At 43.3% G+C, this 27509-nt stretch overlaps 1 protein-coding gene and 1 long non-coding RNA gene across 5 annotated transcripts; both read right to left on the reverse strand.

Moving 5' to 3' along the window:
* Positions 1-4245: 4245 nt before the first annotated feature.
* LOC106892881 lies at positions 4246-12514 on the reverse strand. Its single transcript, XR_001412949.1, has 5 exons — positions 11743-12514; positions 11085-11156; positions 10704-10838; positions 6297-7359; positions 4246-4822 (listed from the first exon to the last, which is right to left on the reverse strand). It is a non-coding gene; the product is annotated as an uncharacterized LOC106892881 (long non-coding RNA).
* A 441-nt stretch (positions 12515-12955) lies between these two features.
* Positions 12956-27032, reverse strand: TRAF5 (TNF receptor associated factor 5). Of its 4 annotated transcripts, none has more exons than XM_014950422.1 (12): positions 26896-27032; positions 24519-24667; positions 23757-23976; positions 22294-22351; positions 20912-21013; positions 20225-20389; positions 19833-19910; positions 19387-19461; positions 19017-19109; positions 17901-18041; positions 17213-17381; positions 12956-16698 (listed from the first exon to the last, which is right to left on the reverse strand). In XM_014950422.1, exons 3-12 carry the CDS (start codon positions 23969-23971, stop codon positions 16121-16123), a joined length of 1674 nt encoding a protein of 557 aa, XP_014805908.1. In that variant the 5' UTR covers positions 23972-23976; positions 24519-24667; positions 26896-27032; the 3' UTR covers positions 12956-16120. The 4 variants fall into 4 exon arrangements, with proteins under 4 accessions (XP_014805908.1, XP_014805907.1, XP_014805909.1 ...); XM_014950421.1 differs by having other exon boundaries at positions 23757-23981; XM_014950423.1 differs by lacking the exon at positions 19017-19109 and having other exon boundaries at positions 23757-23981.
* Positions 27033-27509: the final 477 nt, after the last annotated feature.

Below are 27509 nucleotides of genomic sequence, written 5' to 3' on the forward strand. Positions count from 1 at the left end.
TGCACCGTACAGTAATTTTGATGACTCGTTTTGTCCAGAGATGGAAATAGAAGTCTGGGTGTTTACCAATAATTTTAAAAAGCAGCTCCTCAAAAACTTCTCACCCCACACCTTCAAATATAACCAAGTAGCAGACTGGAGAATTTTCAGGTGTGCCCAGGACCTCATATCCTTCAGGAGGACCCACTACCAGTTAAAATCCAACCAAATCCAACCATTTCATAGAGTGCCCAAATAAGAGTGGAGCTCCCAGCGTTGAGAGCCGAGCAGGAACTTTGGAAACTTGCTTCTAAAGGTGCAAAGACCAGGAGGAGTATGTTAACACCTACAACAAAGCATACCAGAGCTCCATCCAGTGGTCAAGGCCTCCACCTGCACCTCACCAGGGCAAGTTCAGCAGGAGACCTCAGGGCAAGTTACTTCAGCCTCCCTGACTCCTGCTTTTCCCCTGCATATAGGGCTCCCTCAGTTTTCCCCGCTGCAGGGGATGATTGGGAAGCTCTTATGTTCCTGCAGCATGAAACATCCAGGTACATCAAAACAGCACAACTTGCCCAAGTTTAACCAGAGACAATAATGAACAGGTATCAAAATTGCAGGCCCTGCTCAAAACTGCTGGATGGTACGTCCAAGTTCAACGGAACAAAGTACTTCCAAGACAAAGTGGTATTTAGTAAGTATTTTCTCATCTTGATCTCTTGTAGATTTTTGCATGGGCAAAGGAGTCAAGCTCAGGCAAATCATAAAAGAAACAACAGTAACAAAGAATTGCATTGCCCATGAGAACTGTCTGAATCACTTAATTACTTCCATCAACCACTCTTTCATGTTTGGATTTTTTGTCGTTTTCCCTGCATAAGAAAAGAAACTTTAGTAACTGCATACTATTGCTTTCCAATAACTTTTGAGGCTATTACCATTTGTATCAATTGTGGATGTATCTTTAGAAATACCTGATTCCTTTCCCGCATCATGACAATTACTCACTAGAGCCACGAGGTCCAAATGAACACCCTCCACTGTAAGCCCAATAAAAACCACTCAGCCATTTTACATTTATGCCTGTCTAACTAGAGCACACAAGCAGGAGGTAGGACCAGTGTAGTAGAAAGGGCTTAAAGAGCAACAGGCCCAAATCCCAAGGGACAGAGTCTTATAAATTCTGCTGCTTGTAGAACCTCATCTTGAAAACTGGATAGAAGACTTAGAAAGTACAATGTGAAGGAGGATGGGCATGATGGCAGCAGCTCAGCAAATAGATCCTTCCCCTCCTTCCTACCCCAGTGACTTCTGTTTCTGGAATTTCTGTTGTTAAAAAAACCATCGAGTTCTGTGTGATTCCCAGAATGGAAGATGGTGCAGGGACACAGAAAGCAGATGCGATAGGGAAGACAACACAAAAAAGTAGGTTTCGCATCTGAAAGACTTCTATTACTCAGCATTTTAGCAAGAATCTCAACCTGTCCAGCCAGCTAAGCTTCTGCAGCCCCCTCCTTATTCACCTCACCTCTGCCCTGCTCCATGACTTCTGACAGCAGTCATCTCCCTCCATCCTTACCTCATACCTTTTCTGTCGTTCTATTGTTCCAGCCTTCATCTTCCCCCACAATATACACTTTTTTAAGACCTAGTAGCAAGGCTCTCTATCAGCTATTTGCATATCAGGTCGGCATCCCACGCCACCTCACAGTTCCCTTGTGCAAATTTCTCAATCTATATTTCATCACATTCCTCTCCATCTCTTACCTTATTGTCATAACCTTCACATCTGGTTCAGCCACCACACTAGTAAGCTGCAGCAGTACCAAGAAGCTATGCTTTAGTGAAAAGGTCAACAAAATTAACTTTTTTCCTAAGGCAGCAAGGCATGGACAATTATTCTGGCTGTGTGGGCCTGTGCTCACTAGGGAGTCTGGAACCTGTTGGCCAGCTCCAAACAGCAGCCTCAAAGACACAGTCCCGAAAAGATGACAGAGATCTCAGTGCTTGTGGGGAAAGATAGGGGAGGGAAGGATGCAACATGAACTCAAACCTCTTTAGAAACCTGGGAATCTACATGGAGATGGGCAGGAAAGTAAAGGAGGGTTATAAAAGCAGCAACTGCTGGCAAGTTTCAGACAGCACTTATAGCTAACTGGACAGAAGAGAATAAAACTTAATCACTGCCACAGTACTCAAGCAGCTTGGCTCTCTAAAAGAAGTGACAGCTTAGAAGTAAATGCCGGCACAGAAATACTTTAAAGCATCACAAAAGCATATCTAGCGTGTCAAAACTGAAGAAGAAAAATCCCTCTGTCCAGAAAGAGCAAAAAAAAAGTGGATTTTTTTAAAAGAAAAAGAGATCTGACGTATTTTTGTACAGTCAAGAGCTGGCAACCAAAGTTTGGTTGGCAACCAAACTGTAAGAGGAACCGACCACATCGTATTAATAAAAGTTCTTTATCTTTTCCGTATTAGCATGGAACAGTGAAGAATAAGGTAGCAAAAAGCAAATTATTTCAATTAAGTCTGAATCTCCCAACCAATGCAGTTCTTTACAAGTGAGATCTCTTGCCTTCTCATTCCTATTTGCTTTTTAACTTCCAAATTTCTCCATTTTTTTTTCCCCCTCCTATATTTTCAGGAAATGATAATATCTTTACATAAAGTATAACCTAGGGAATGGCAAGGATGTTAGTGTCTTCTAAGAGTGTGTCTGGGATTAGCCTTCTTAAGAGAAGTCCAGAGAGAAAAGCTGCTTATCTTGGCAAGATGCTTTGGCATCTCTAGCTAGAGATACCAAAGTAGCACAAATCAAAGCATTATCCCCATGAAACGAATGAGGAGCGGTTGGTTTGTTTTTTTCCCTACTGACATTTCAGAACAGCACTTACAAAAAAAGCTTCCATCACACTAGAAGTCAAGGAAACTCCAGTTCTTACCTATGTGTTTTCACCTTTTACATTCATAAGGGTGTAAGGGCTTGTTCTTCTGGATCTGGGCTTTAGCCTCTAAAGAGTTAAATCTCTGCAACAATTGCAAAATGTTTCACAAAAGAAAAAAACAACCTAGAGAAAAGATAGGATTCTAGCATCTTCAGGAGGTTTCACACATAAAAATAATTTTTAAATTATCCCTTAAGAAATGGTACAAATCTTCAGATTTACTTAAAACACCACGGCAGACACAGACACAAAGAGTTTTCGGCTTGTTTGCTCTTTAATGACCTCCCCACACCTGTACCCACTGTACACCTGATATTCTTGTCAAAGTCAACTACCCTTGGCTCCTTTTTTCAGGCATTCCTAAACTGTGGTTCCCAAGGAGCACCTGCTACACAGGGGATTCAGAGTGGGACTCCCACATCAGGGTTACGTACACAGGGGCCTGCTTGGGCAATCAGGAGCCAAAGCTGTGGAAGGAAGCAAGCACTGAGCAAACTACTGCTGCTATCACACACGCACATGCTTGAGTTATGCTGGGGTCAGCTGTATATCCAGACCTGTCCCATCTCCCCGTGAACTGTCAACACACCTGAGAGGTCACTGTCACTGCCTGCCTCAGCGCTGTTCCTATGGCTCTTTCTCTTTCCACTAGACTCAGATATGGTGTATGTGCCTTGTAGAGGAAAATTTGATCAACAGCTCACGGGATCAGAAAGGCAGGCCAGAACTCTAGAGTTTTTAGGTCTAGGAACGGCAACTCCAGATGTGGGGGGTAAACTATCTATTTTGAGCTGCCTTTCAACAGCTGATCCAGATAAACAAACCCAGAGATGTTTCCTGCTTCTATTTTGGGATAAAAATCATTCAGCTTCCATTATTGCTCTAGAGTATTTTATTGTTACACCTTCTAGTGAGAGAGGGAAATAAACTTTCCAGAGAAAGATCACCTTATAGCAGCCTTCCAGTACCTAAAGGGGGCCTATAGGAGATATGGGAGGGACTCTTTATCAGGGAATGTAGTGATAGGATGAAGAGTAATAGTTCTAAACTGAAAGAGGGGAAATTTAGATTAACTATTAGGAAGAAATTCTTTACTGTGAGCGTGGTGAGACACTGGAACAGATTGCCCAGGGAAGTGGTGGATGCCCCATCCCTGGAAGCGTTCAAGACCAGGCTGGATGGGGCTTTGAGCAACCTGGTCTAGTGGGAGGTGTCCCTGCCCAGGGCAGGGAGGCTGGACCTAGATCATCTTTAGGGTCCCTTCCAAACCAAACCATTCTACGATATCTCAAACTCTAAAAGAAAATAATATATTAATGAATGAACCGTCAAAAAATCATTTATGTAAAAGCATGTTCTATTTACAAAGGTCAACTTGCTCTTTAGGACAAGTAAAACCACTACTGGAAAAAATATTCATATAGAAACGACTCATCTTTCAAATAGACATTTACAAATACTCTGCTTTGTTTGAACTACTAGAAACATTAAGACAATTGAAATTAAGAGTGCGTTCCGCATGCAGTTAGGATAGAAATTACATTATTGGACTTCAGTGTGTCAGTTCTTATCATTGGCAACGACGACACACTCTTAGGTTCTTCTACAACACCACAGCCTGGCTATTACCTCAGGATCTCAAAAGGAGGACATGGATCTTCATTAACAAGTTATCAGTTACTCTTCGTTTTGCCATTAAAAAAGGACATCCCGATTGTCTTCACAGCGGGAGAGTCTGGTCTTGTCAAACTTGGTGTCCTTTTCCCTGAGTTTCCCTTTAGTGTTTTGCTAGGCATGATGATCGTTGGCTTGGTATATTTACAAGTCCTTGGTTAGCACTCTTCCCATTATAAGGCAGAGTTCAGAAATTCAAGGAGTTCTGCACGGTTCCGGTCTCTCTGTAGAGCAGAAAAGCAGAGGCAGTGGTTTAACAGACCCGCACTCAGTGGACAAAGGCAGCACAAGCCTGCTTTCTGTGGGGCTTTCACATCTCAGCACACCACTCAACAACCACCACCACCTTCAAACAGCTGGATGTGACCAGCTACCGGTTAGGTGTGAGCGCCTGCAGGAAGCGCAAGGCAGCAGGATCTCAGGAGAGATGCTAGAGGAGACAAGCTGTCACTGTCACTATTTCATGATGCATTTTCTAAGTGGCTCCCTGTGGAGGCTCCACTGGGTTGTCATCATGTAGCTCAAAGCCTGCTCAGGAGGGAACTCACAAGCAGAACAGATGCAATTCTCTGGTGTCTGAGGCACTGTACGCACAGCAAGTCTTGCGCTCGGGGAAGTATTTTTTTCTATGCATAAGCAGCAGCTTGCAGCATAATAGAAAGGGAACCATGAATTTAGCTTCTTTGTTTACATAAGAGACAGCTCAAGCAGTCAAAACACTTGTTAGCAAGTGTTTTTAAAATCAGAATTTATAAAACAATCATTGAATCTTAAAACAGTGTGAAGAGTGAATGTAGCTCAATTGGGTGTGTTCATGACCACAGACACCAAACAAAAAGGACCGACATCAAATATTTGACACCAAATATGGTAACACACAGGTTACCAGGATAAGGCTAGAAGCACTCAACATAATTTAACACAGACTTCAGGGCCACAGAAAGAAGAAAATGTATTTTTGATCAAATTTAACTTGGAACACTCAGGTCTGCTTTGGTAACCACAGAATGAACTGTTAGGGCTGAATCAGAATCCACCAAACCGGGTACTTAGTAAAGTAACACTTTTAACACATATTGCCTAGTACCAGAAGCCCTTTGCAGATCACCCTGAGCTGTGGAAACTGCTGGAAAGAGTGAACATATTATTTAAGTGTTGAGTCCAAACACTCATAGCAATAGCACAAAATGCTGTTCATGATGTATGTTTCTCTGGGTATCTCAGCAAAAGCATTCGGCTGCTTTGAGAGAATGCATGAGATTGTGGTCCTAATACTGTGATCATCTTTTTTTAATTCCTCTCTAATGGCTAGTCTTGCATGCATTAGAAAAACACAGTAAAGCAGCAATTACCACAATTGATCACAAGAAGATGAGGACAATTAAAAACAGTGCAAATTAAATCAACAGAGAAAGGCACAAATCAGCTAAACATTACAGATTGAAATTCTAAGAACCTGCACAAGCATCCTTTGGTTTATCTACTCATCCCTGAGTATTCCAAGCCCACTCATAACACAAAACTTGCCAAAAGAATGAATTAAAATTTCTCAGATGGCATTATAGCCACATTAAAAGCTACTATCAATTTACAACTCCCAACTGTAAGATTTGCTCTCCTCCAAAAGACTACTATTAGGAAAATATTAAAAGATACATTATTTTCCCTTAGGGATATATAGACTATTTTAACTCTTACCTCTTTATCCTTCTTAGTCTTCTTTATTTTCATCTTAATTTTCTTTCCAGTTATCATGCTGTAGTTTTCATTTTTCTTTTTGTTTTTAAAGAACTAAAATGAGATCACACATTACAAAGAGATAAGCTTTAATTTGTAACGTCACGAATCCTAAATAAAATTACAGGCAATAATCTTTTATGCTTCCTAACTATGCAAAACAATAGATACAGGTTGCCATTTGCTGGTGACAAAAGTGGTGGTGTTACAAACATTTTATGACAGGACAGATTAAGCGTTTAGATGAGAAACATAACGAGAGTTCAGACTCATACAAGCATACCTTGGAAAGCTGGACAGGTCCTGTTTTCTCTTTCTTTTTCTTCTTTTCTTTCTTTTTCTTCATTTTGTTCTCCTTTTTCCTTTTCTACAAGTATAAGACGTGTACTCTTATGCTTACAGATACACAAGGGCAAAAAAAAGGAAACCTACAAGTAGCTCTTAACACCCCAGCTAGTCCAGATGGCCACTACTGCTTGCCCTTGCCACCACTGAACAGGCACTATCTGAAGCACAGAGAAAGCAATGCTGCAGGGTTAGCAACCCTTGAGATCCTGAGAATCAGAAACAGTCTAATCCCCGATTCTCTATCTTTTAATGTAACCCCAATATATAAAAAGCATTGACCAGAAGGTCCTAATAAAATGAAAAAGAAAAAATACAATGGCAAGAATCTACTACTCTCTCTCACTGACTAAATAGTTTCTTCTGTCAGAAATAATATAAACTTATCAAGATCCCTCACTTTTCTTCAGAGGCTACTCTGAATTCTAGCTGGACCAGCAATGACTGGTATCCAGTTAAGTATATGTCAACCTGTCAGCTCACCTGCTGTAACCTTAAAAAGCATGAGTCAGATTTACATAGCGATAGACAAAAGCATTATGTCTTAAATGACATTGAAGGTTACTGAAATACAAAGAACTATTTTCTGTTTGTTAACTACTTATTTCCTCTTAGTACATGTTTACCTTTTTATTGTGTTTTTCTTTTTTCTTTTTCTTTGACTTAGACTTAGGAGAATCTAAAACAAAAACAAAACCAAACCCTGTAAGTTCAGCATTCTGAAAAAGGCGCTTGGTTTTACAGAGAGGGGATACAGAAATGCAAAAATGGAAAACATAAGAAGAAAATGGTTTAATTCAGCTATATGTATTAATTCTGGTTGAAACCAACCCTGAGAAAAGCAACACTTTAACTTACTGCCATTTACTGGTCTAACGTGGAAACTGAAAATACCTGATTTACTCAATGATTACTTATACCAATATATTATATTAATAGAGGCAATATTTCTCTCTTCTTTCTGCAGCTGTGCTCACCAGACTGCAAATATCTCTTTCATAAACTCACATAGAGGGCAACAAAAAGTACAGCTGAGACTGACAAACCACAAATGAAAACCTTTTCCTACTTACTCAACTCACCTTCCAATTTCAAGGTTTTTACTAAATTTTGTAAAGCAGAAACTCACAAGTTCTATGAGCCAATCATAGATTTTAAAGAAAACATTGTAACTGGTATGTGAGGGAGTTAATTTTGGAGCGCCAACTTTGACTATGGGACTGTGAACCTAGAGAGATTGTGAAACATCTTACTAGTCTTCCAAGCTTGAAGGCTTGACTGCCTTCAAGCTATCAGCTCTGCGGTTTCTTTACAATAAGTTCCAAATAATTTAAAATAAAAGAGAACGTTATCATTAAACTAAAACATAACATTATAGGAATACACCAGAGCACAGCCAGACTCAAAAGTTAGAAAAGCCTAAGGTAAGGCTGCCCAGGCAACCTTCTTTTGGCCTTCTGATGACAAACGCAGCACAAGCATGTCAGAAGAAATGGTAATTCTATCACCATGTTCAGTCTCCGGGTACCAACAGACTGGACTAAGCACCCACAGGGGATGGTACACCTGGCCAGAGGGCTTTTACAAATACTTGCCAACATCAGGAAAGGCGTACATTCAAGAACAGTGGGCTTCCTTCCAGACTGAACATCAGTACACTATGGCGAACAGACACTTGCCCAGTTTTATCCCTTTGCCCATACCTCTTCCAGGCTCAGTTTTTATCTCCCACCATCCTAACCACAGTTCTCGTGACCACAAACCCTAGAAGAACTTCTCTAGGACTCTGCACTGATCTGTTGACTTCCTAGGCCAAGCCAGGCCACCTTTTCCTCCTCTTCACTCTTTCCAAGTTCCCATTCCTCACCATCAACCTGTTGCCATCCTCACTGGCTCAATCTGTTTCAATACTTGGCCACCCTACCTCCCCAGTCTGAGTACCCATTTGCCTGCTTGTCTTCTGCCTGAGGGGAACCCCGTTCCCAGCTCCACCTAACACGCCGCAGTCCCAGTTTCTATATCCCAATGTTTCTTTTTCCACAGAACAGTGTGTCCTTTCTGCACTCAAGTTGGTGTCACTTTCCATATAACCCATGTTACCAGCAAGGCTGGAGAAAGGGGGTGGGGGATACAACTCAGAGAGCAGAATACAGTTTCCCTCTGACTCTCCTCTCAGTTTTGCCAGCCACTGCCCAGTGTCTAACAGCCAGAGTTACAGCTGGACTCGCTAAATAAGAGAAAAAGACTGAAAAATGCCAGCAGGAATCTCCATTTTGTTATCCCCAAGGAATGTTAACTCCACTCCTGCTGTGACCGACACATCAAACCAGGGCAACCCTTTATCATTCAAGGTCTTTAGCTGGTGGTTAGGAAAGCTATTCCACTGTTCTGCTGCTAGGATGTATTTTTGCTAGATCTAATTCAAATCCCTCCTGCTGCAATTTAAGGTCATTCTTCCTTACTCTGAAAGTCACAGAGATATTTTTTTTACTCCCTTTCTATGGTAGACACTACCTACACCTATGTATCTGTCTTAGCTCAACTACCTCCCATCTTTTCGTCTCTAGATGAAGTAAATTGAGCTGTTTAAACATGCCCATGTAGGACATTTTTGCTAGCTCTTCTGCTCTCCCCGTGAATGGGAAAGCTTAGGGAATTTTTAGCTGTAAAGTTTTACATAATCTCTGAGCGTGCAGACTGACAACTTGGGCCTACTTCACAATGATTTTTTCCTCAGATACGAGTTTCTTGACACCCCTCCAGAAGATGAATCACAAAGCATGCCAGGGATGTTCACACAGTCAGTGTCTGACATGACAAATTAATTCTTTTTAGAAATGTGTATCACATGGGATAAAATTAATTTAAGAAGAAAGGAAAAGCCCCCCAACCAAATTTACAAGTTCATAGATTTGAACATTTTCAGAATATATTTATGTCAGATACATTGAATCAAGCCACTTAAGTATGAGAACAAGTAATATTCCACTCAAATATGAGGAAAAACTTCTTCATAGTGAGGGTGACAGAGCCCTGGAACAGGCTGCCCAGGGAGGTTGTGGAGTCCCCTTCTTTGGAGATTTTCAAGACCTGCCTGGATGCAGTCCTGAGTAACATGCTCTGACAAGCTCTAGGCAATCCTGCTTCAGCAGGGGAGTTGGACTAGATGATCTCTATGGTCCCTTCCAACTCTAAAAATTCAGTGAAATTTCCATACAGATATAAACCCACTTCAAGAGAAGCTGAACTAAGTCTTTGTTAAACTGTGGAATACACAGTCCCAAACACAAGGCCCTGTACCAGACAGTGAAACTTCACCCGACTCTGAAGTTAGAGAGTTTTCATCAGAACTCTGTTTCTTCTGGAGAAATACCCGATATTTCTCCATGTTCTAGCTCACATGAGAGTTCTTGCCAATCATAGTAATAAAAAATAAAATACACTTCAGTATTTAGCCTAATGCATTATATAAAAAATAAAATGGCAATTTGGTCATTTTGCCTGCAATGATACCAAATATTTTGACAGAGAATATCAAAGCAATGCAGTCTTGATATCATCAGCAATACATTCCCCTGGAGATCACAAGCTACACTCACAGAAAAAAAAAATCTGTGCTTAATCCCAGATAGGACCTTGTTAAAAAAAAAATATTTCAAGTCCTCTAAGTTAGCAGCAGTGTAGTACGGAGTGTCTTAATCCTGCATACTTTCATATATGTTCCCACTGAACTCAGTCATTGGTATTAAAAAACTTCATGTGAGTCCTCCAAGTTAAATGCTTGGAACTTTAAAACCAAAGTAAGACTAAATCAAAAACCTCAACGCTGGTCTAAATGGATGGGTGAAGCAGAAAAAGATCTGTATTCACTGTACTTCCAAAACACAGAATTTTAAATATATACAGCATTTTGTTACAAAGTAACATTTCTTTGAATGGCAACTTCTATTTTTAAGTTATTGAAATTAACACAGGAGCGTTGCATACTGACAAACGTCACGTGTGTGCAGGGAGGTAGCTTACCTCTGCTACTTGAAGAAGATGACCTTGATGATGAGCGCGATGAGGAAGAAGAAGTGGATGTAGCACTAGAAGACGATGTGGATGTAACAGATGATGATCTGCTTCTACTGCGTTTTCGTTTCCTTTTCTCTTTTCCTTAGGATAACACAAAGCAACAGTGATAAGCCTGCTGAACAACTATGGTCTACTCTTCACAGAACTTTAGCACAACGAACCCCTATTTTGAGGAATCTTAGGGTTTTTTTCCCCCCTTTTCCAGCATGCCATGGTTTATTACCATTAGCAAGTGACAATGCTCAACATCAGGGTCAAACATGGTGACTGACAAAAAGGAGAATACACTCAGTGCCACAGCCACTGAAACTGACTAGCAATGCCTACCTCGGCCTCTCAGATCTTCTTGTGAAGTTGCGCAGAGCTTCCTACTTTTTTCATCCTTCACTTTATCCATATCTAGAGAGAGAGAGACAACAGTACATTCAACATCATTCCCAAAATACTTTGGGAGAAAACAAAGAAGAGGAATAGTGCAGTGCAGAGAGAGAGGAAAAAGGCAGGAGCGCAGCCCCACCGCCGCTCCTATCAAACCGCATCGCGCCGTGGTGAGCTGCACGTTTAGGGGCCCATCCTCTTACACCTGGAATCCGAAGCCAAACCCCCGTTCTCCTGTCACCCCGAGGCCGGCGCCGTTGGTGCGGGTACGGGGCTGGCTTTGCCGCAGCGGCCGCACCGCAGCCCGCCGGCGGGTGACAGCGTCCCGCCAGGCGCGGCCTGCAGCCGCCGGGAGGGCCCCGACCTGCCCTACACCCCCGCACCGGCACTCACCCGCCCGTTCGCCACCCTACACCAGCCCCACCGGCAGCCCTCGGCCCGGGAGCGGCTCCCCCCCCGGGCCGGGCCGAGCCGTGAAGACCGGCTCCCAGCCCGCTCCCCGCGGCCAGCCCCGGCGCGACGGTTCGCAGGACACCCCCCTCCCTGCCCGACCCACCCCGGGAGCGGAGGAGCGGCTGCTGCCCCTCCGGCCGCCGCCCGCCCTTACCGAGGGGCGGCCCGGGCCCCGCCGCTGCCGGGCTGCCGACCCGGAAGTGGTAGCCGCTTCCTGCCCGGGGAGCCGGCGGCGGAGGGCGGGCGGCTGAGCGGGCTGCGGCCTGCACTCTCCCGGCACCTCGCCTCGGGGCTGCCAGGGGCCTCCGCCTTCCCCACGCTGAGGTGGGTGCCGGGCAGAGCTTGAGGCCAGAGGGGCAGCCCGCCACCCCAAGGGAAGGCTGGGCCAGGCGCCGCCTGCGAGGGAGGGGAAGCACCTGGACTCCTTACCAGACCCGAGCTCGAACGGGGGTTTTGAAGCTCTCGCTGAACCTGGCCTGCAACTGAATGACAAGTTGGTTATTCCATGTACCCGCTCAGAAAATCAACGGCTCCTGTCACCAGCTGTCCTCCCTTTCTCACCACACAGCCCAGCCTGCTCTTCAGCTCTGCCATTAGCCCTAATGGGCCATAGCCCAGTGCGTGGGCTTCCCACAGCTCCCAAGGAGCAGCCCTGGGTGAGCAATGTCCAGCAGTGGCTGTGGCAATGGAGAGCCCCTCCAGCCCTCCACCATCCTCTTGCTGCGCACCAGGATGCAGACACGGTCTTTCAGCATGTCTTCATCTCCACACAGGCAGACAAAGTTGGCTGTACATCAATTAAGGGAGCTGGAGTCCTGCCCTGGGACCTCATTTCCCACTTCCTCTCACAGCATGGAGGCTGCTCTTGGGCTGCCCGCAGCAGCAGGGTGCTAAGGCTGCCATCTCCTCCCCCCTAAGCATGAGAGTTACAGAGCTGGGACACCTCGTGGCACTCAGTGGATGTTTGAGGTCTCACAAAACTTCCCAGTTGGAGGTAAAACATTACCAAATTTTTTTCCAGTAATTTCACTTTTCGGCTAAGCCTCTTCTAACTGAACTCTCTGAACGGGAGTCAGATGCTAACGTTTTTCCCAGGATGATTTCCAACACTTGTGGCTTAACCCTGCCAAGTTTTCCGTTCCCATCTTTAGAATGCCATGTTCTCAAGCATGAAGTAATCATGGGATACTGAAACAATTCCTCTGTTACTGGCCTGAACTGAAACAAATCCAACCTCAGCTGAACCCAAACCTGCTTGAAACAGAAATAACATCCTGTTTTGATTCTGATGGATCCTCAGACCTCGTGGATCTTCATCTGATCTAGCTTAGCTTAGAACTTAATGAACTTTTACGTGCAGCTGCTTTACGATACTCAAGAATAAACCAAAATATCTGTGAAGCACATTGATTCTTAATCTAAAGTAGTGACGGGGTTTGTTTTTTTTGACTGTAAAAAAAAGATCCTGTACCACACATCCTTCTAAAAAGTCTGCTTAAATCCAGCCAAAAGGAATATGTGCCACACTCACTCCAGAAGGATGGTGAAATTATTTATTCTTACATTAATTTACATATACAGTGGATGACATTTGGCTAGAAAAATGCCTGTGTCACAGTAAGAGATATTCAAACAACTACAAACTGTCAATAAATACATTAAAAACATACTGTATGCTGATGTAGAAATACCCTATGCTCTTTTGGTTACTTACCCAGTACAGTATTATTGAAAAGTTTTTTGGTGGTTTTCATGCAACATCAAAATTCTTCTTGACAATTCATGCTATACAACATCTTTTTATTAGTAATGGGATGAAATTCAAAATCCTGTTTACAAGTAGTAAAAAATCACTGAACACTTTAACATAAATCTCTCAATTGTTGTATTAAAAAGAAACAATTTAAAGGAGGTTGCCTTTAAAAAAAATATTTTTTCAACCGATTTTTTATAAAACAGGCAGTATTTCAAAAGGGATGGTTTCATCCCCCGTAATGAATCATTTGTGCTTCAAAATTTTAAAAGGAATATTCGTGGCAAAAAAATAAACCCAACTGGTAGGTAGAGGAGAGATTGCAGCACAGACTGGCTAAAACTGAACATGCTTTCAACATCTGTCCAGGAACACACTAAACACCCACGTCACTATGCCGTCACCTACTACAACAATTAGAAATGGAGTTTTAATAATACTTAGCTCTTTTCATGCTCAAAATTCTTCACAAACATTTACACAGTCCTAATGCTTCTGCAAGTATTATTATTATCCCCATGGGGTGGTGGAGGCGGAGAGGGCTGGGAATTTGCAGGATACAGACTGCATCCTTTCCCTCTTGCCTCCCTCGACTCTCTAAGTTCTTTATCGCTTTCTGTATTTTACACTCAATTCACTGGGAGTCCCAGGAAACACGGGTGGTACGTTTCTGTCAGTTATTAGTGGTTATTATGCAAGTTGTGCCACTTTGAAAGTTACATGACAAATTTTAAAGTAATAATTGACACAAAGTCCACATCTGAGGCTTGGGACATCCTAAAATGCCACATCATTGTCAAACCAAGCTTGCTCTTCCTGTAATGAAGTGTTAGGGACATGAGGCCTAATTCTCTCTGCCATACAGCCAAATTGACTCTTAAAGTTAGTCATGGCTGTGTAAAAGAATAAAATCTGGCCCTCACTATCTGTCCCTGAGAACATGGAAAGCCCCTACAGTGGCCCAGTGCATCCGGACATAATACAACGAAAGGGACATCTAGATCAAAACAAAGATTTTGGATGTAGCTAACTCACCATAGGGTACAGATAACAAAGGTCCCTTCCCTCCCGCCCCTGAATTTGAAAATATTTGTGTCTGAATTATGTCCTAGAAACCGTGTGGGAAAGTAAATGCCTAGCAACGAGACCGCAGATATGAAATGTGGTATTCTGCCTTCATCTTAGTATCCATCTCCAAATTGTATTGTTTCAGTTCATATCGACATCCCGCGTGGAAAGGGCATTTTTTGATTTTGCCACATTTGCCCTCTTGAATTTTCTACCTTATACCTTGCAGTCTGTGCCCCATTTTGATTTTTATCTTGCCTAATTTACTCTTACTCTAAACCCAGCTTGGTTTCTCCTGACCAGCTGCGGGTTCGCCCTGCCAGTGGGCTGCGGGAGCTTGCGGTGTTCCACTACCTGATCTGTGAGAGATGAGAGACACAAAATTCTGTCACTTGTAATAACAAAATGACCGAGTGTGCAAAATTACATCCCTCTTACAGGCACCCAAAAGGCTTTAAAAAGGCACGTGTGTTCTTTGTCGCTTGTTCCTCAGTGCCTGATCTCGGTGGTTTTAGTGTGTCTCCAACAAACCCCGTACAACGCACACGTTCCCATGCAGTATGGAAGGATCTTGGAATAAAAATTAAGATCTTCAGACGTAGTTCACAGTCACCAGTTGTTACTCAGCAGCTGCCTCACCCTTTTACAAGCACCAGAGCTGCTCTACCTGGGAGAACTGCGTTCTTAAAGCAACCTCACTCCCTAATCCATTTTCCCTCTTTTTTCCCAAACATCCAGATTTCTAGCAGAGGGGAACAGTGCATGTTATGTGGGCTTTTTCCCAAGGGGATATCCAAAGCTCTTCCTGCCTTCTGTAGAGCTGGTAGGCCAGAAAACATCTCTTTTGTGCAGAGGTGGGAGCAAAAGTACAGGAATTTTGCCCCTCTTCTTCCAGCAGTGCAGCCAAGAGCTGGCAGGCTGGCCAGGTACCCTGCTTCTGGCTGTGTCCTGAGAGGTGAGAAGCACCTGCAGCTTCTTTTGACTTCAGATGGGGACTGTGGATGTTTATCACCAATGGAAATCAGTCCCAAGGCACTAGGCAGGAATGGAAAGGACATAACAAAGCTATTGTGAGTTGGGGGTACCCTGTACAGCTGAAATACCAGGCTAGAAAAGTAAGAGGCACTGTCATTTTCCTCTGGGTTTTCTGGAAAAAAAAACACAATTAAAACAAACATTAAAAAAAGATGCTAGGTCCCTGCCTAACTGAAGCCATTCTTCCCACTTCAAAAATCCAGGAGACGGAGGGATCAAGATACATTGATTAAAATGTGCTAAGGTTGAGCCGTTTCCATTTCAGACGGGTGAAACGCACTCGCACGCCTGGGCATGGCTTCAGTTCTGTGTGAGGGAGGGGAGCCCACGGGCCTGCCTGGGCTCCGGGGGGGCTTACTGGAGGAGTCTCATCTCCCAATGCCAGTCCAACGATGGGAGCCAAGCATTCCCCCCAGCCTGGACCGAGCCAAGTCTGGATCGAATGCACGTTCGCATCAAGCTGGACTTCTAGCTGCCTTAAAAATGCAGCCTTGGAAAAAAGGTTAAAAAAGGAAAGGCTGATGCTTTGGCAATTCATTGTCTGTTACGCTGTCCAAAAGCCTCGAGAGATTATCAGTAGTATCTTGACTAATGGCAATTTACTATGGCATGGCTGGTAGTCACCAAGAAAACATTTCTTAATGGTTAAAGCAGTCCCGTTGATCGGTTACGTTTTTCACAATTCCTCCAGATCTGTTAAATCCACAACCACTTTCAAAAACAGAGTGTCATCTCTGATGTAAGTGTTCTTTGTGTTCTCTAGGACCGTGTGCGGCACAAAGCGTGGACATCCAGAGGCGATATTCATTTCTCCGTCCGGCCTTTTGAAACTGCTGCTATTGGGGTCAGCTCTAAAGACTTCCACGATGTGATTTTTTTTCCCACTTTGGTCCAAAAGCATAAGTGTAACTTTTTGCTTGAAAGGCCACAGTAGCAGCGAGTCAAACTCCCCCCTCATCACTACGAAGTAGAGGGAGACGTGTGTTCCCTTTCCGGAGCCGTCCCCGTTCAGGTAGGCTCTCGCACATAACCTGTACCCGCAGCGGCTGGTGTAAAAGGGCTGGCTGAATATGGAGAGGACGCGGCCTTCCACCGCCTCTTTTTTCTTCATCTTGTAGTCCGTGATCTTCCAGATTAACTTCCCATTGTAGCACGTGCCTTCCAAAAGCTTAAATCGTTCTTCGTTTTTATTGAGCTGTGCTTTGTGAATGTTGATCTGGAGATCGTGTTTGCTGGACTGACCTTCCAAAACAACTGGAGGAAAAAAAAAACAACAGACACACACACTTGGTAAAGTAAAACTGTTGGAGCATTGGATATGAAGAGCAACCAGACTTGAGCTGACAACACCGAGCTACTCAAGCCCGAATACAGGCTGTTAACTAGCGTTACTACAGTTGTTAGCTTTAATATTTTTTTTAATTGTAATTGCAGCTTGTAGTTTAACAAGGAGAACTGGTAACTACAAACCAGATTAATGCCGGATGATGGATAGTACCACTGGCTCCATCACAGCACACCAGCCTGACCAAGGCCCCCTCTCTGGGCCCTGCAGTGCCACAGGAATCCTGGAGACATTGTGGAGGAGGGGAAGGCTGCAGGATGCAGCACACACCATCACAGCTTGGTCTTAGAAAGCAAGAAGAAAGCCCTTTCTGCCTAATAGCTGCAACTGACTGACTATAGGACCAGAGGCTCTACTTAGCCCCTAGTGAATCAGCAAAAACCTCACACCCCTGTAGAAAAGAAACGAAAAGTCCCAACCCACCCAAGCGCTGATCATACGTCTCCATCAAGGCAATCTTCTGTTTCACATTTTCAATTGTGTCAAACAGGGGTCGCAAGTCTAATTTGTTTTGCTGCTGGTTGGCCATCTGTATTAGCTGTTTCACTTGTGATTCCAGGCGTGCAGACTTATCCAGGTGACTGGCCAGAGCCTTCCCAGTTCATGCCATTGGAAGAGGGTGGAAGCCAAGACAAAAGATGTTCATAAAATCAACCATTTCATTTGAAATAAGATAAAGAAGCCTTTAGCATGTCAGCAATATCAACTATATGGTGCCTTCAAAAGTACTCCGCTGGCTTAGAAACATATCCAATTACTCCTTCACAACTAATTCAGCATTTAGTGACTGAGAAGCCGTCCTTTACTCAGATCTATCTGCACTGCATCACTTCATTCAACTGATTATTCAAATTTACACCTGCGTATTTGCCATGGGGATCTGGCCATGAGGATTTATACAGTGCTTTTTGCCCAGATCAGATATCCAAACTTCTTTATTGGTTAAAATGAAAAGGCAATTCTGTATTGTAAAAAACTAAGAAGGGCTTGTGAAGTGTCTGGGAGACAGTATTTTTTTATCGCCCTGCTATTAATAACAACTATTACTGGATAAACACATTTAAGGATACAAGAAAGCAATTGGCCAAAAAAGATAAAATTAATGTCTCACCTGTGTGCTTACCATCAAGTTGCTATTTTTACCAAACAGTTGTGTAAACTGTCTGAATTCTTTCTCACACTTTTTAATGGCCTCTGCTAGCTGCTGGATTTTAATCTCCTTACATTCCAGGCTTTTACACAGGTCAGATATCTACAGATGGAAAAAAACAGAATAAAGATGCTAAGGCACACCAAAATATACAACGATCAAATTAAAACGAATGTGACTATATAGGAGAAAGTGGTAAAGTTTACAATGCAAAGCCTTTAACTTAGCTAGATATAGCACTACTTAATTCACAATTTGTGGATAAGCACCAGCAAGAGTGGAACATAGGGTAATCATATTCTTTAATAGATCTGTGGGGCAACATGTAAAAAGACTCACATTTCTCATCCCCCCATGATGATCCATTTGGGGGATAATACATACTTAAGTTCACACATGTTCATGTGTTTATGTGTGTATGTATATACTACTACTGGTTGGTTTTTTTTTTTCCCTATAGTTGGGTCTAACCTGCAAAAGAGATGAGTCAGTGAGTAGTACTAACTCCAAAACCAAATTGTGGGATTTCAGGGCACTTATTTTTAGCATAAACAAGCAGAAGAGTAAATCAATCATCAGTCTGGATGGATTCACCTCAGCAGGATTGAGCATACACCCAGTGTCACCTGCTGGGAGCCGCAGAAGCCCTCACCAGTGGAAAGGTGCTTGCAACTGGCTCTGCACTAGTCCGTGCTGCTTCTACAGAGGGGGTGACTTGGGCATGTAAAGTCTTCTTTCTGGAGCAATCTGAGCAGCCACTGAAACATTAAAATGCTCTATCTCCAAACCTTGTATCCACAGTAACCAGAGACCAAAAGCAAATGAGGTGAGCGATGGCAACGAGCCTCCCACCATGCCTGGTGGAGAATATACGTGCCTGAGCATAGAGAGGTTTCCATCTAATTGACTGACTTTGCTAGAAGAGCTTATTCTGACTTCCGAGGTGTGCAAAGATGATAAAAACAGTCTTTTAAAATGTAGCTGAGCTAAACCAGGCAACAAACGCAGAATCTCATTTCATCCTCCAACCAGCCAAGCACCGCTGAGGAGTGCTCGTTAAATATGACTTAGACTTACCTGTTCTTCCAACCGGGAGTTCCTGTCTAAAATCTGCAGCATGTGTTCCCTCAGGGCGCCATTTTCATGTTCGGCAAGTTTCCCTCTTTTAATCTTAGTGAGGCAGAGGGGGAAGTGAAAAAATAAAATAATGATATGCAGATTTTTGAAGCTGTTAGTAAAAAATGTATTGATTTATTTTTTTTTTAAAAGACATTTAAAATGTCTTTTCTGTGCTTTGAAAGTGAGGGAATGGCAATCTTGATACTCTCCCAATACTAGAAATGGTTGTGAAAGAAATAAAAAAAGTGTTGTTTGGTGTTTTTTTAATTACTTTGGTTTGGGAGACAAATTCCAGTCCCAGTACAGACAAAGGTCTATAAAGCAATACCTTTACAAGACAGCCATACTGCTTATATGGGCAGTCCACTTCTGCCTCAGGACACACAGCGTGGTGCTTCTCAATCTGCAGGTATTAACAAAGAAACTTGCAATGAAACGAACATTAAGCAACTTGCCACACGAATGAAAGTTCAATGCCTGCATAAAGGGTGAATAAAGGCCAATGTCAAGACACCACCAATGACATAAATAAGAAAATGAGTATTTAGAGTCAATAAGCAAGCCAGATACTTCTCCATACTGCAAAATGCCAAGGGTTTGCAGTGACCCTCACTTGTAAAGTGGGCTGTATGTCCCTTTTGGGACCAAACAAAGAAAATACTTAGAGCAGTGAAGCTTTATTGGCACGGACCAATGTGGTCTGCAACATAACTTTCAGTTTTCATAAATGTCTGTGACCTGCTGAATGACAGTATATGAAAAAAATAATAGTACCTCCTTTTTCAGAATTATCTGTGAACAGTTTTGGAGACAAGGCACAGGATAATCAGGGCAGTCATTTTTCTCATGATTCTGGATGGAAAAAAATAACAAAACAAAACAAGGCAATGATTTGTATTTTTGCAAAGTAGTATACGAAGAGGAAGGTATGCAAAAAGGAATCCCAAACATACACGTGCAAGCCCCATATCATGTTGTTGTTCATAAGAGAGAAACAGTAACTGGTATTACTTAAAGCGCATTTATTATACTTTCTCCTTCAGCTCCTCAGCCAAGTTTTGTTTCAGGAGTTGTTATGCCCCATTACAATGCTGGAAACTTTTCACTCAGCAACATGAAGAGGAAACATGTGCTCTGGATTCAGAGGGAATGTTTTATAATCTTACCTTTATGTTAATTAACAGCACGTATTTATTACAGTACTGACACATTTCTTCTCGAAATTTACAGTGTCGGCTCAAATGCTCTTTCAAGTCTTTTCGAAGAATTTGGTCACAACATCCATCATTAGTGCATTGCACACTTTCAAACAAACACTGCTGCAGATGCTCCTGCAACACACAAAACCAAATTAAACCTTCAAGTATTTCATCGCGTCTCCAGTTGACCAACAGACCCACAGAAACATTCAACAGTTTGGTAAAAAACAAAACTCCATGCACTCTTTACTCCGTAAACTTTCTCCTTTTCCAATCTCAAAACTATAGTGAATGTGAAAATTTGGAGAGTCCTTTGTATGAGTTCCACTTTTCATTCAATTGACATCCCAAAAAAAGGCCCAAATGGCCAGTACATCTTGGCAAGATTTCTTGAATCAACCATCACTTGGTGCCTAAGCAAAGAGAAGGTATGTATAGACACCATGCATATACTAAAGCTACATAGACCAAACGGTTCTTATTAAACAAATAACCTAAGGTGAATCTGGAACAACCTTACAGCCAGAATATTTTTGAACTTGTTGCCTACAATACCTCTGAAGTTTGAAGACAATTATTGGAATTTGGCTTAAAATAAATACACAGAGTTTGTATGAAAATCGAAGGCTTCAAAATTTGATCAAGCAAACTAACCTGATATCGTCCCAGAATTATTTTTGAATTGCAGTCAGGAATGTTTTTGCAGAACACATGCAAGTTGAGAACTTCTCTTTTACAGCAGTTGTCTTTGAATACCTGTAAAGGAAGCAGAGCAGCCCTCATATGCAGTCACGTAGGATGTAATAAAGAATATAAAAAAGCAAAACATCACAACAAATCTTTTAAGCACACAAGTGTAGACTCAATAATTGTGAGTATGTTTCTTGATAATTCATATTGAAAATTTATACTAAAAATATAAGTTTAAACTTATATGAATTTTGCAATAAACATAGGGTTTTCCCCCCATGTAGTTATTCCACGGATGCTGATGCATCCCACAGCCAGCAGGATTAGTAGCTCAGGAGCTACAAAACCACTGCCGGAGCCTGGCTGGATCTGCAAGGAAGCAGCTGGAGCTAATGGGTCCCAAAGGCCAAAGCAGCTCTGTGCATGCAGCTCCAGTGCTGAAGCATGTGTGCACCTTTGGGATGGGGATGTTGCTGAAGTATCCCTGCTATAGACTCTGAGAAACAGCACCATTCCCAGTTGTGGATGCAGAAGCAAATTAACCTTCCAGAGCAAACTTTCAGTCTTATTTAGAGATCTTCCTATAACGAGCATTATAAAGCTGCTCACTGTTGCACTACTGCCATCAAAATTTACACAAAGTAGAAGACAGCAAATTAAAAACAAAAATCACATGGACAGCCTGATTACAATTTCTATTTCCTATCAGGAGCAGGAGAGAGAGGAAGGAGACATCTGATTTCACTAGAAAATTCATTCTGGCAGGACCAAGTATGTAGCATGTTTATATGCCAAGACTTGAAAGTAACAAATGAATCCATTACAAAACAAAACAAAACAAAACAGTTTGCAAAATAGGAAACATGAACATATCTTTTCCTCTAAAAAGTTATGTGAAAGCAAATTAAGTCTGCAGGGTTAATGAAATGCAATGGAAATAGTTAAGGCAGCAAATTATAACTGAGTCAAAACAAAGACAATCAAATAAACAAGATTCCCCAGCAAGATGGGCCATTAAAAAGACAAGTCAATAAACTCTCCACTAAAAAAGACAGCTGATGACTAGCGAAGACTTAAAACTTTGTGAAACTCTTTGACAGTTTACTGGAAATATTAAGACTAAAATGAAATAAGTTCAGAAAATGAAATATAAAATAAAGCTTTAGTTATACACCCATACTTCCTTTCTGGGAGAGCACCACTGAATACACTGCTTCTTAACATCACTTCAGAGGCAAAAACTGCTCTTCCCCTGAGGACTAACACACTATGAGCCACCTTGTTCTCAGCTCTCTTGCTTTTTCCAGGCAGGTGTTGACTGCTGCAGAACACCTACAGCCACTTACCTCGTGCATTTTTATTGTTTCTTTGTCGACAGGACAGGTGGGTACTGCACTCAACTCTCTAGATCAAAAGAAGAGTCACGTTAACCCACAGAAAACTTCATTTATTTTACAAAATTGGGCTACGCTAGAATCTGACTCTGGCAGGAGTCGGGACTAGATACCATAAAAACAAACAAAAAAGTGCTACAAAAATGCTTTCATCTGGCAGCTACACAGCCAAATCCTGCCTACAGCTCTAAGAGGATATTAAGCTGCGACTGTGAATATATAACAGAAAGAAGAGTTTGTTGTACTAGTGTTAATAAAGTGTTTTTTAATTAAGAAGACTTTGTCGTTTTCTGGCCATCTTCTGCTCACAAATATCACATCTGAAAAAATCCCATGGTGTGCACTAACCCCAACCTTTGCCTAGCACAAGCAGCACACTCCTTACTGCACCACTGAAAAAAGAGCTCATGGCTCCTGCCTTAAAAGGCTTCCAGAAGTCCTGTGGTAAAGGACAATTAAAAACTTATTGAGGCAGTGCAAAAGGGAGGCAACTCAGAGAGAGAAAGCAGCAAACACAAAACATATAAAAACCATGAAAAGCAAATGGCAACATCCATCCACGTAATCAGGCTCCTCTGCAGCCTCCCTGGCCCAAATCCTGCCCTTAGATACACCAAGCAGTAGGTAATGTATCTCCAGAGAGCTCTGTAGGGGAAATCCCAAGCGGATGGATGCCAGCAGCCTTGTGATCTGACTGTAGTATCAGCTAAAACTAACATCAGTCTTATAACTCCACTAAAATCTAAGAAATTCTAGAGAAGCAAGTGTAAACAGCTTAATCTAACCACCAGTGCTGATACCACGAGACATTAATGCAACAAATTCATCTCAACAGCACAATGCGAGACAAACAGACCAAAATAGCATAGAATCATAGAATGGTTTGGGTTGGAAGGGACCTCAAAGATCACTGAGTTCCACCCCCCCTGCCATGGGCAGGGACCCCTCCCACCAGACCAGGTTGCTCAAGGCCCCATCCAGCCTGGCCTTGAACACGTCCAGGGAAGGGGCATCCACAGCTTCTCTGGGCAACCTGTTCCAGTGCTTCACCACCCTCATAGTAAAAAATCTCTTCCTGAGATCTAATCTGAATCTTTTTTCGTCATCTTTTCATCTGAATCTTTTTTTTCATCATCATTTTTTCAGCATCTCACGCAGCAGAGCTTTAGTTTATATCAACAATTTCTTCACGCTGATTTCCCTGCAGTTACCAAAATATTCCTCACCAGCAGTGGGTAAGGTCTTTAAAGACACCTTTAAAACACTGAGATCACAGTCACTGAGTTCAATAGAGTCTTTCCATCGACTCCTTCGGCGTTTTATCAGATGGGCACTAACACCATGGCACTCACTGCTGATTTATAGAAGGCGCTGACTGCTTTTTAGGAAGGGGAGGAGGGGGAGCTTGCACTGACCTCAGAGAAAGAATGCACTGCTGGCAAAATCGGTGGCCGCATCCCGTCTGGTGGGGGTTGTGAAGGACGAGGTGGCAGTAGGCACACTTGTACCGCTCTTCTAAGGTCTCGACAAACTTGTAGTCGGCGTCAGGCTCGAAGTCCAGAGAGACGGCGCTGGTGGAGTTCTGGCGCGTGAAGATGCCCGAGAGACCAGCGGGTTCGTCACAGGCCATGGGAGCTGCACTGGGAACCAGATGGAGGGAGAATCCTGTCAAATACCAACCAGCAGTCACGCTGCCTCAGCTGCCCCCTGCAGAGGCTGCTGCTGGCAGGAGGGGCTTAATTTGCAGCGGGGTGCGATGGATTTTGGGGGGAAATGCGGTGCCAACTATGAAAGAACAACAAAATGCTCAGAGAGACACCAAACAATGGTTACACAACAAGCACCAAAGCACACTTCTTTGGAAATTAGCTCCATAATCTGAAAATTATTTCCCAGAATGGAGGTTTTTATGGTTTTTTTAAATTTTCTCACAGCAGCTCTTAGTCTCAAAAAATGACAAGAGTCACAGACACAGCTGAGCAAAGCAGAGGCCAAGTCTTGGCCCCAACGTCCATCAGGAAAGTCTACACTGAACGTAGAAGCCACCCACATGACTTCATGAATTCATTGCACTTGTTCAAGCAAGAGACAGCTTTGTGGTTTATAGCAAGGTGGTTTATATTAAAAAAAAAAAAAAAAAAAAAAGAAAAGAAGAAAAGACAGCAAGGAGATTTTACCTTCAGTTTAGGTGTTACAGGAGTCAAAGCCTCTTAACTTGACATCTTTCTTTTCCCAGTTGGTCACTCATTTATTGCAGTAAACTCTAGTCCTATTTTTTCAAAGTTTTATTTAATTATGTGCAAGTTCTTGGCTGCATTAATCCTGCCTGAAAGATACAGTGGGGAAAAAAAAAAAAAGAAAGGAAAAATTGCAATCAGAAGCGTGACATAAGTTTTTCCTCTCAACCTACCAAAGCTCATACAGAGCACAGAATACAATCTTAGTTTTCCACTAGGAAAAATCAGCAGTATTTTTTTCCAGCCCTAAGTCACAAACCTTGAGATTTACCACCAGTCCCTCAACCTTGCAGTAGTTTCTTTTGCAAGTAGCTCAAGCCCTAGAGCCACTCTGGTTTTCATTTCTTGCGGCTTTACATTCAGAAGATATTTTTTCCTTACAGGATGTGTACGAAAGCACAATGCAGCTGAGCTCTCAGATCATTGCATGGGGGAAGTGCTCGATTTTATAGCTGTGCTGTGGGACGCTGTTTCTCCTCTGTGTGCATCACCTTCCCTGTCAGTCACTCGTGTCACTCTTACTGGCATCAGCACCTCTCCGAGAGCTGTGACTCAGCTCCTGTAAGGTCACCAAGGGTATCTGCTGCTTTGGGAAGGAAGCAGGGCCAACACATCACCACTAATAACCTTACACCGGCATGAATCAGTATGCCAAGTGCTGATATACTGCCCTACATCCCTTCTGCAATGGATTCCTGGCCCACAAAAGCAGCATTTAGGACTGTGCCATGCAGAGCCCAAGCACTGCCACAGACCTCCTGGTCTTCAGAAAGCAACATCCACTTTCCTTCCTGCTTTAAAATCTCAATACTGGGCAAGGAAATCCTGCTGACAGGTAAAGTAAATTCAAAGTAAATTCAAAACCAAGCCAAAGCACTTAAGCAGCAAAAGGGTATTTCACAACAAACGCTTACATGCTCCTGTAACTCAGAGCCCTTGTTCATGGTTCTACAAGATATTTACCTGCCCAGCTTGCAAGAGCCTCCCTGCCCTCCACCAGGCTGAATGTCAGACTTGCTTCAGCACAGCTGATCATCTGACACCGGTAACCCACAGGAATACGAGCCTGAACCATACTCCCAAGCATAACGATTTACTAATCCAACTGGAGTTTGCAAATTATTCTTTTTGGTCCCTCTAAATGAACAGCCTTCTGCTTTAAACCAGAGATGCCCATCTATGTCGCTCCTTTCATTTTTAAACAGCTGACCTTTTTCTCCTCTGAAAAGGGGGTTCCTGGTTCTCTGAAGCTTAATCAGGAGCAATTCTATTTTCCTCACATCAACCAGAGATGCCCAAATGCAGCCTGAGGGATTACCAGCCTCGTGCCTGGGCTGCCTTGGCAGCAGATGCCAGCAGCAGAGCGTGCCCTCTGCTTCAAAGGCAGATGGAGAGCTGCCACCGTTAACTTCCACAGCAGAAACTACCTACAGGACGAATTTCCAACAAACTCATTCTGTTGTTGGTTGGCGAGAACCCCAATACACGTTTCCTTCCTCTCTTTTATTAGTGTGCTCTCCCATGTAGATGGCATCCAGTTTCCCGAGTCCTGTTACACTCCAAGACTTGCATCATCTGATGGTATGGTTTAACAAGTAAATGCTGCGCTCTGTAAAAACATGCAAAACCCCCCCCCAAAATCTGTGTTTTACCCATTTTTGCCTTTAAGGGTCTACCTTAACTCCTGAAGTTACTTCCAACAGGGGTGAACAACACTACAAATGTTTTAGGCAACAAAGTTATGGCATGTGTTAAGAAGAAACGCAGTCACCAGCCCAAAATCCCATCCAGAAACGCCTTCAGAGCTCTCGCCACTAATTAAATCGCCCACGTTCATTCCCATCTCCTCCCGCAAGGAGCACTCTGCTGCGGTACAACCCCTTCCAGCTCTCTTGCTGAAATGAGAGCCTTTATCTCCTTAAACGCCTTCGTGCCTCACCAACCTCCCCAACCCAGATCCCGTTCCTAAAAAAAGAGACTCTCGGCATCTCCATGAAAGTGCCTCCTCCCCCTCAGCCTCGCTCAGGAGCTCATTGCACGGCCGAGGGCACCTCAGGACACAGGAGAAGGGCACTCGAGGCGAGAGGTGAGCCTTCCATTCTGCTCAGAATGGAAACCCCTGGGTTTCCAGAAGACGGGGGATGTTTGCCACGGCTGCCCACCTCGTAGGAGGTTTGCCACCGGGTTTGCAGCTGTTCTGCTGGCCCCAGGAGAGGGGCCTGAGCATGGCAACGCCTCCCCCGAGCTGGAGAGGTGCCTGTGTGAATCAGCCAGGGTTCAGAGGAGCCGAGGAACCGCAGCCCTGTGCCAGACCTACCGCCGGGCAGCGCCGGGCAGGATGCCATCCAAACCATCGCGGGCGGCGTGGAGTTCCCGGCCCAGCGCCCGCCGGTGACTCAGGGCGGATTGCAGCAGCTCTTCTTCCACTCAGGGCTTCCAACACCCGTGGTCTTTGAGCTGAAACCAAAGGGAAACCGTCAGGGGAAAAAAAAAGTGCTTTTTGGCACCAGCAGGAGCACACACCGATGGTGAACTGAATCAATTTCCTGCTTACGCGAATGCCTGGCCGGCGTAGGAGCCAAGGTACGCTTTCACTTCTGCCTCTTCACACTAAGAGCAATGGGAAGGTCTCCCTTCTCAGTGTTCACTGTGATTTTTCAGCACGTGCATGAACTCTAACGTTCTTTTAAAATAATAGAGCGTGGCAGGCTTGCGTGGCATAACGAGGTTCTTGTGGCAGATGCGCAACGCACACGGCAAAGGGGTTTTCATTGCAGCTCCATTGCAACAGCACACACACACAACACCCCCAGTCTATAGTCACTGACAATTTACACATCAAAAAAAAAAAAAAAAAAAAAAAAAAGGCCCTAACAAACAAAGAAAACCAAGCAAAAAACCCCATGGATCTGAATTCAGGATTCATCCGGA

The sequence above is a fragment of the Calidris pugnax genome, unplaced genomic scaffold, assembly GCF_001431845.1.
Source record: "Calidris pugnax isolate Ruff unplaced genomic scaffold, ASM143184v1 scaffold24, whole genome shotgun sequence".
NCBI lineage: Eukaryota > Metazoa > Chordata > Aves > Charadriiformes > Scolopacidae > Calidris > Calidris pugnax.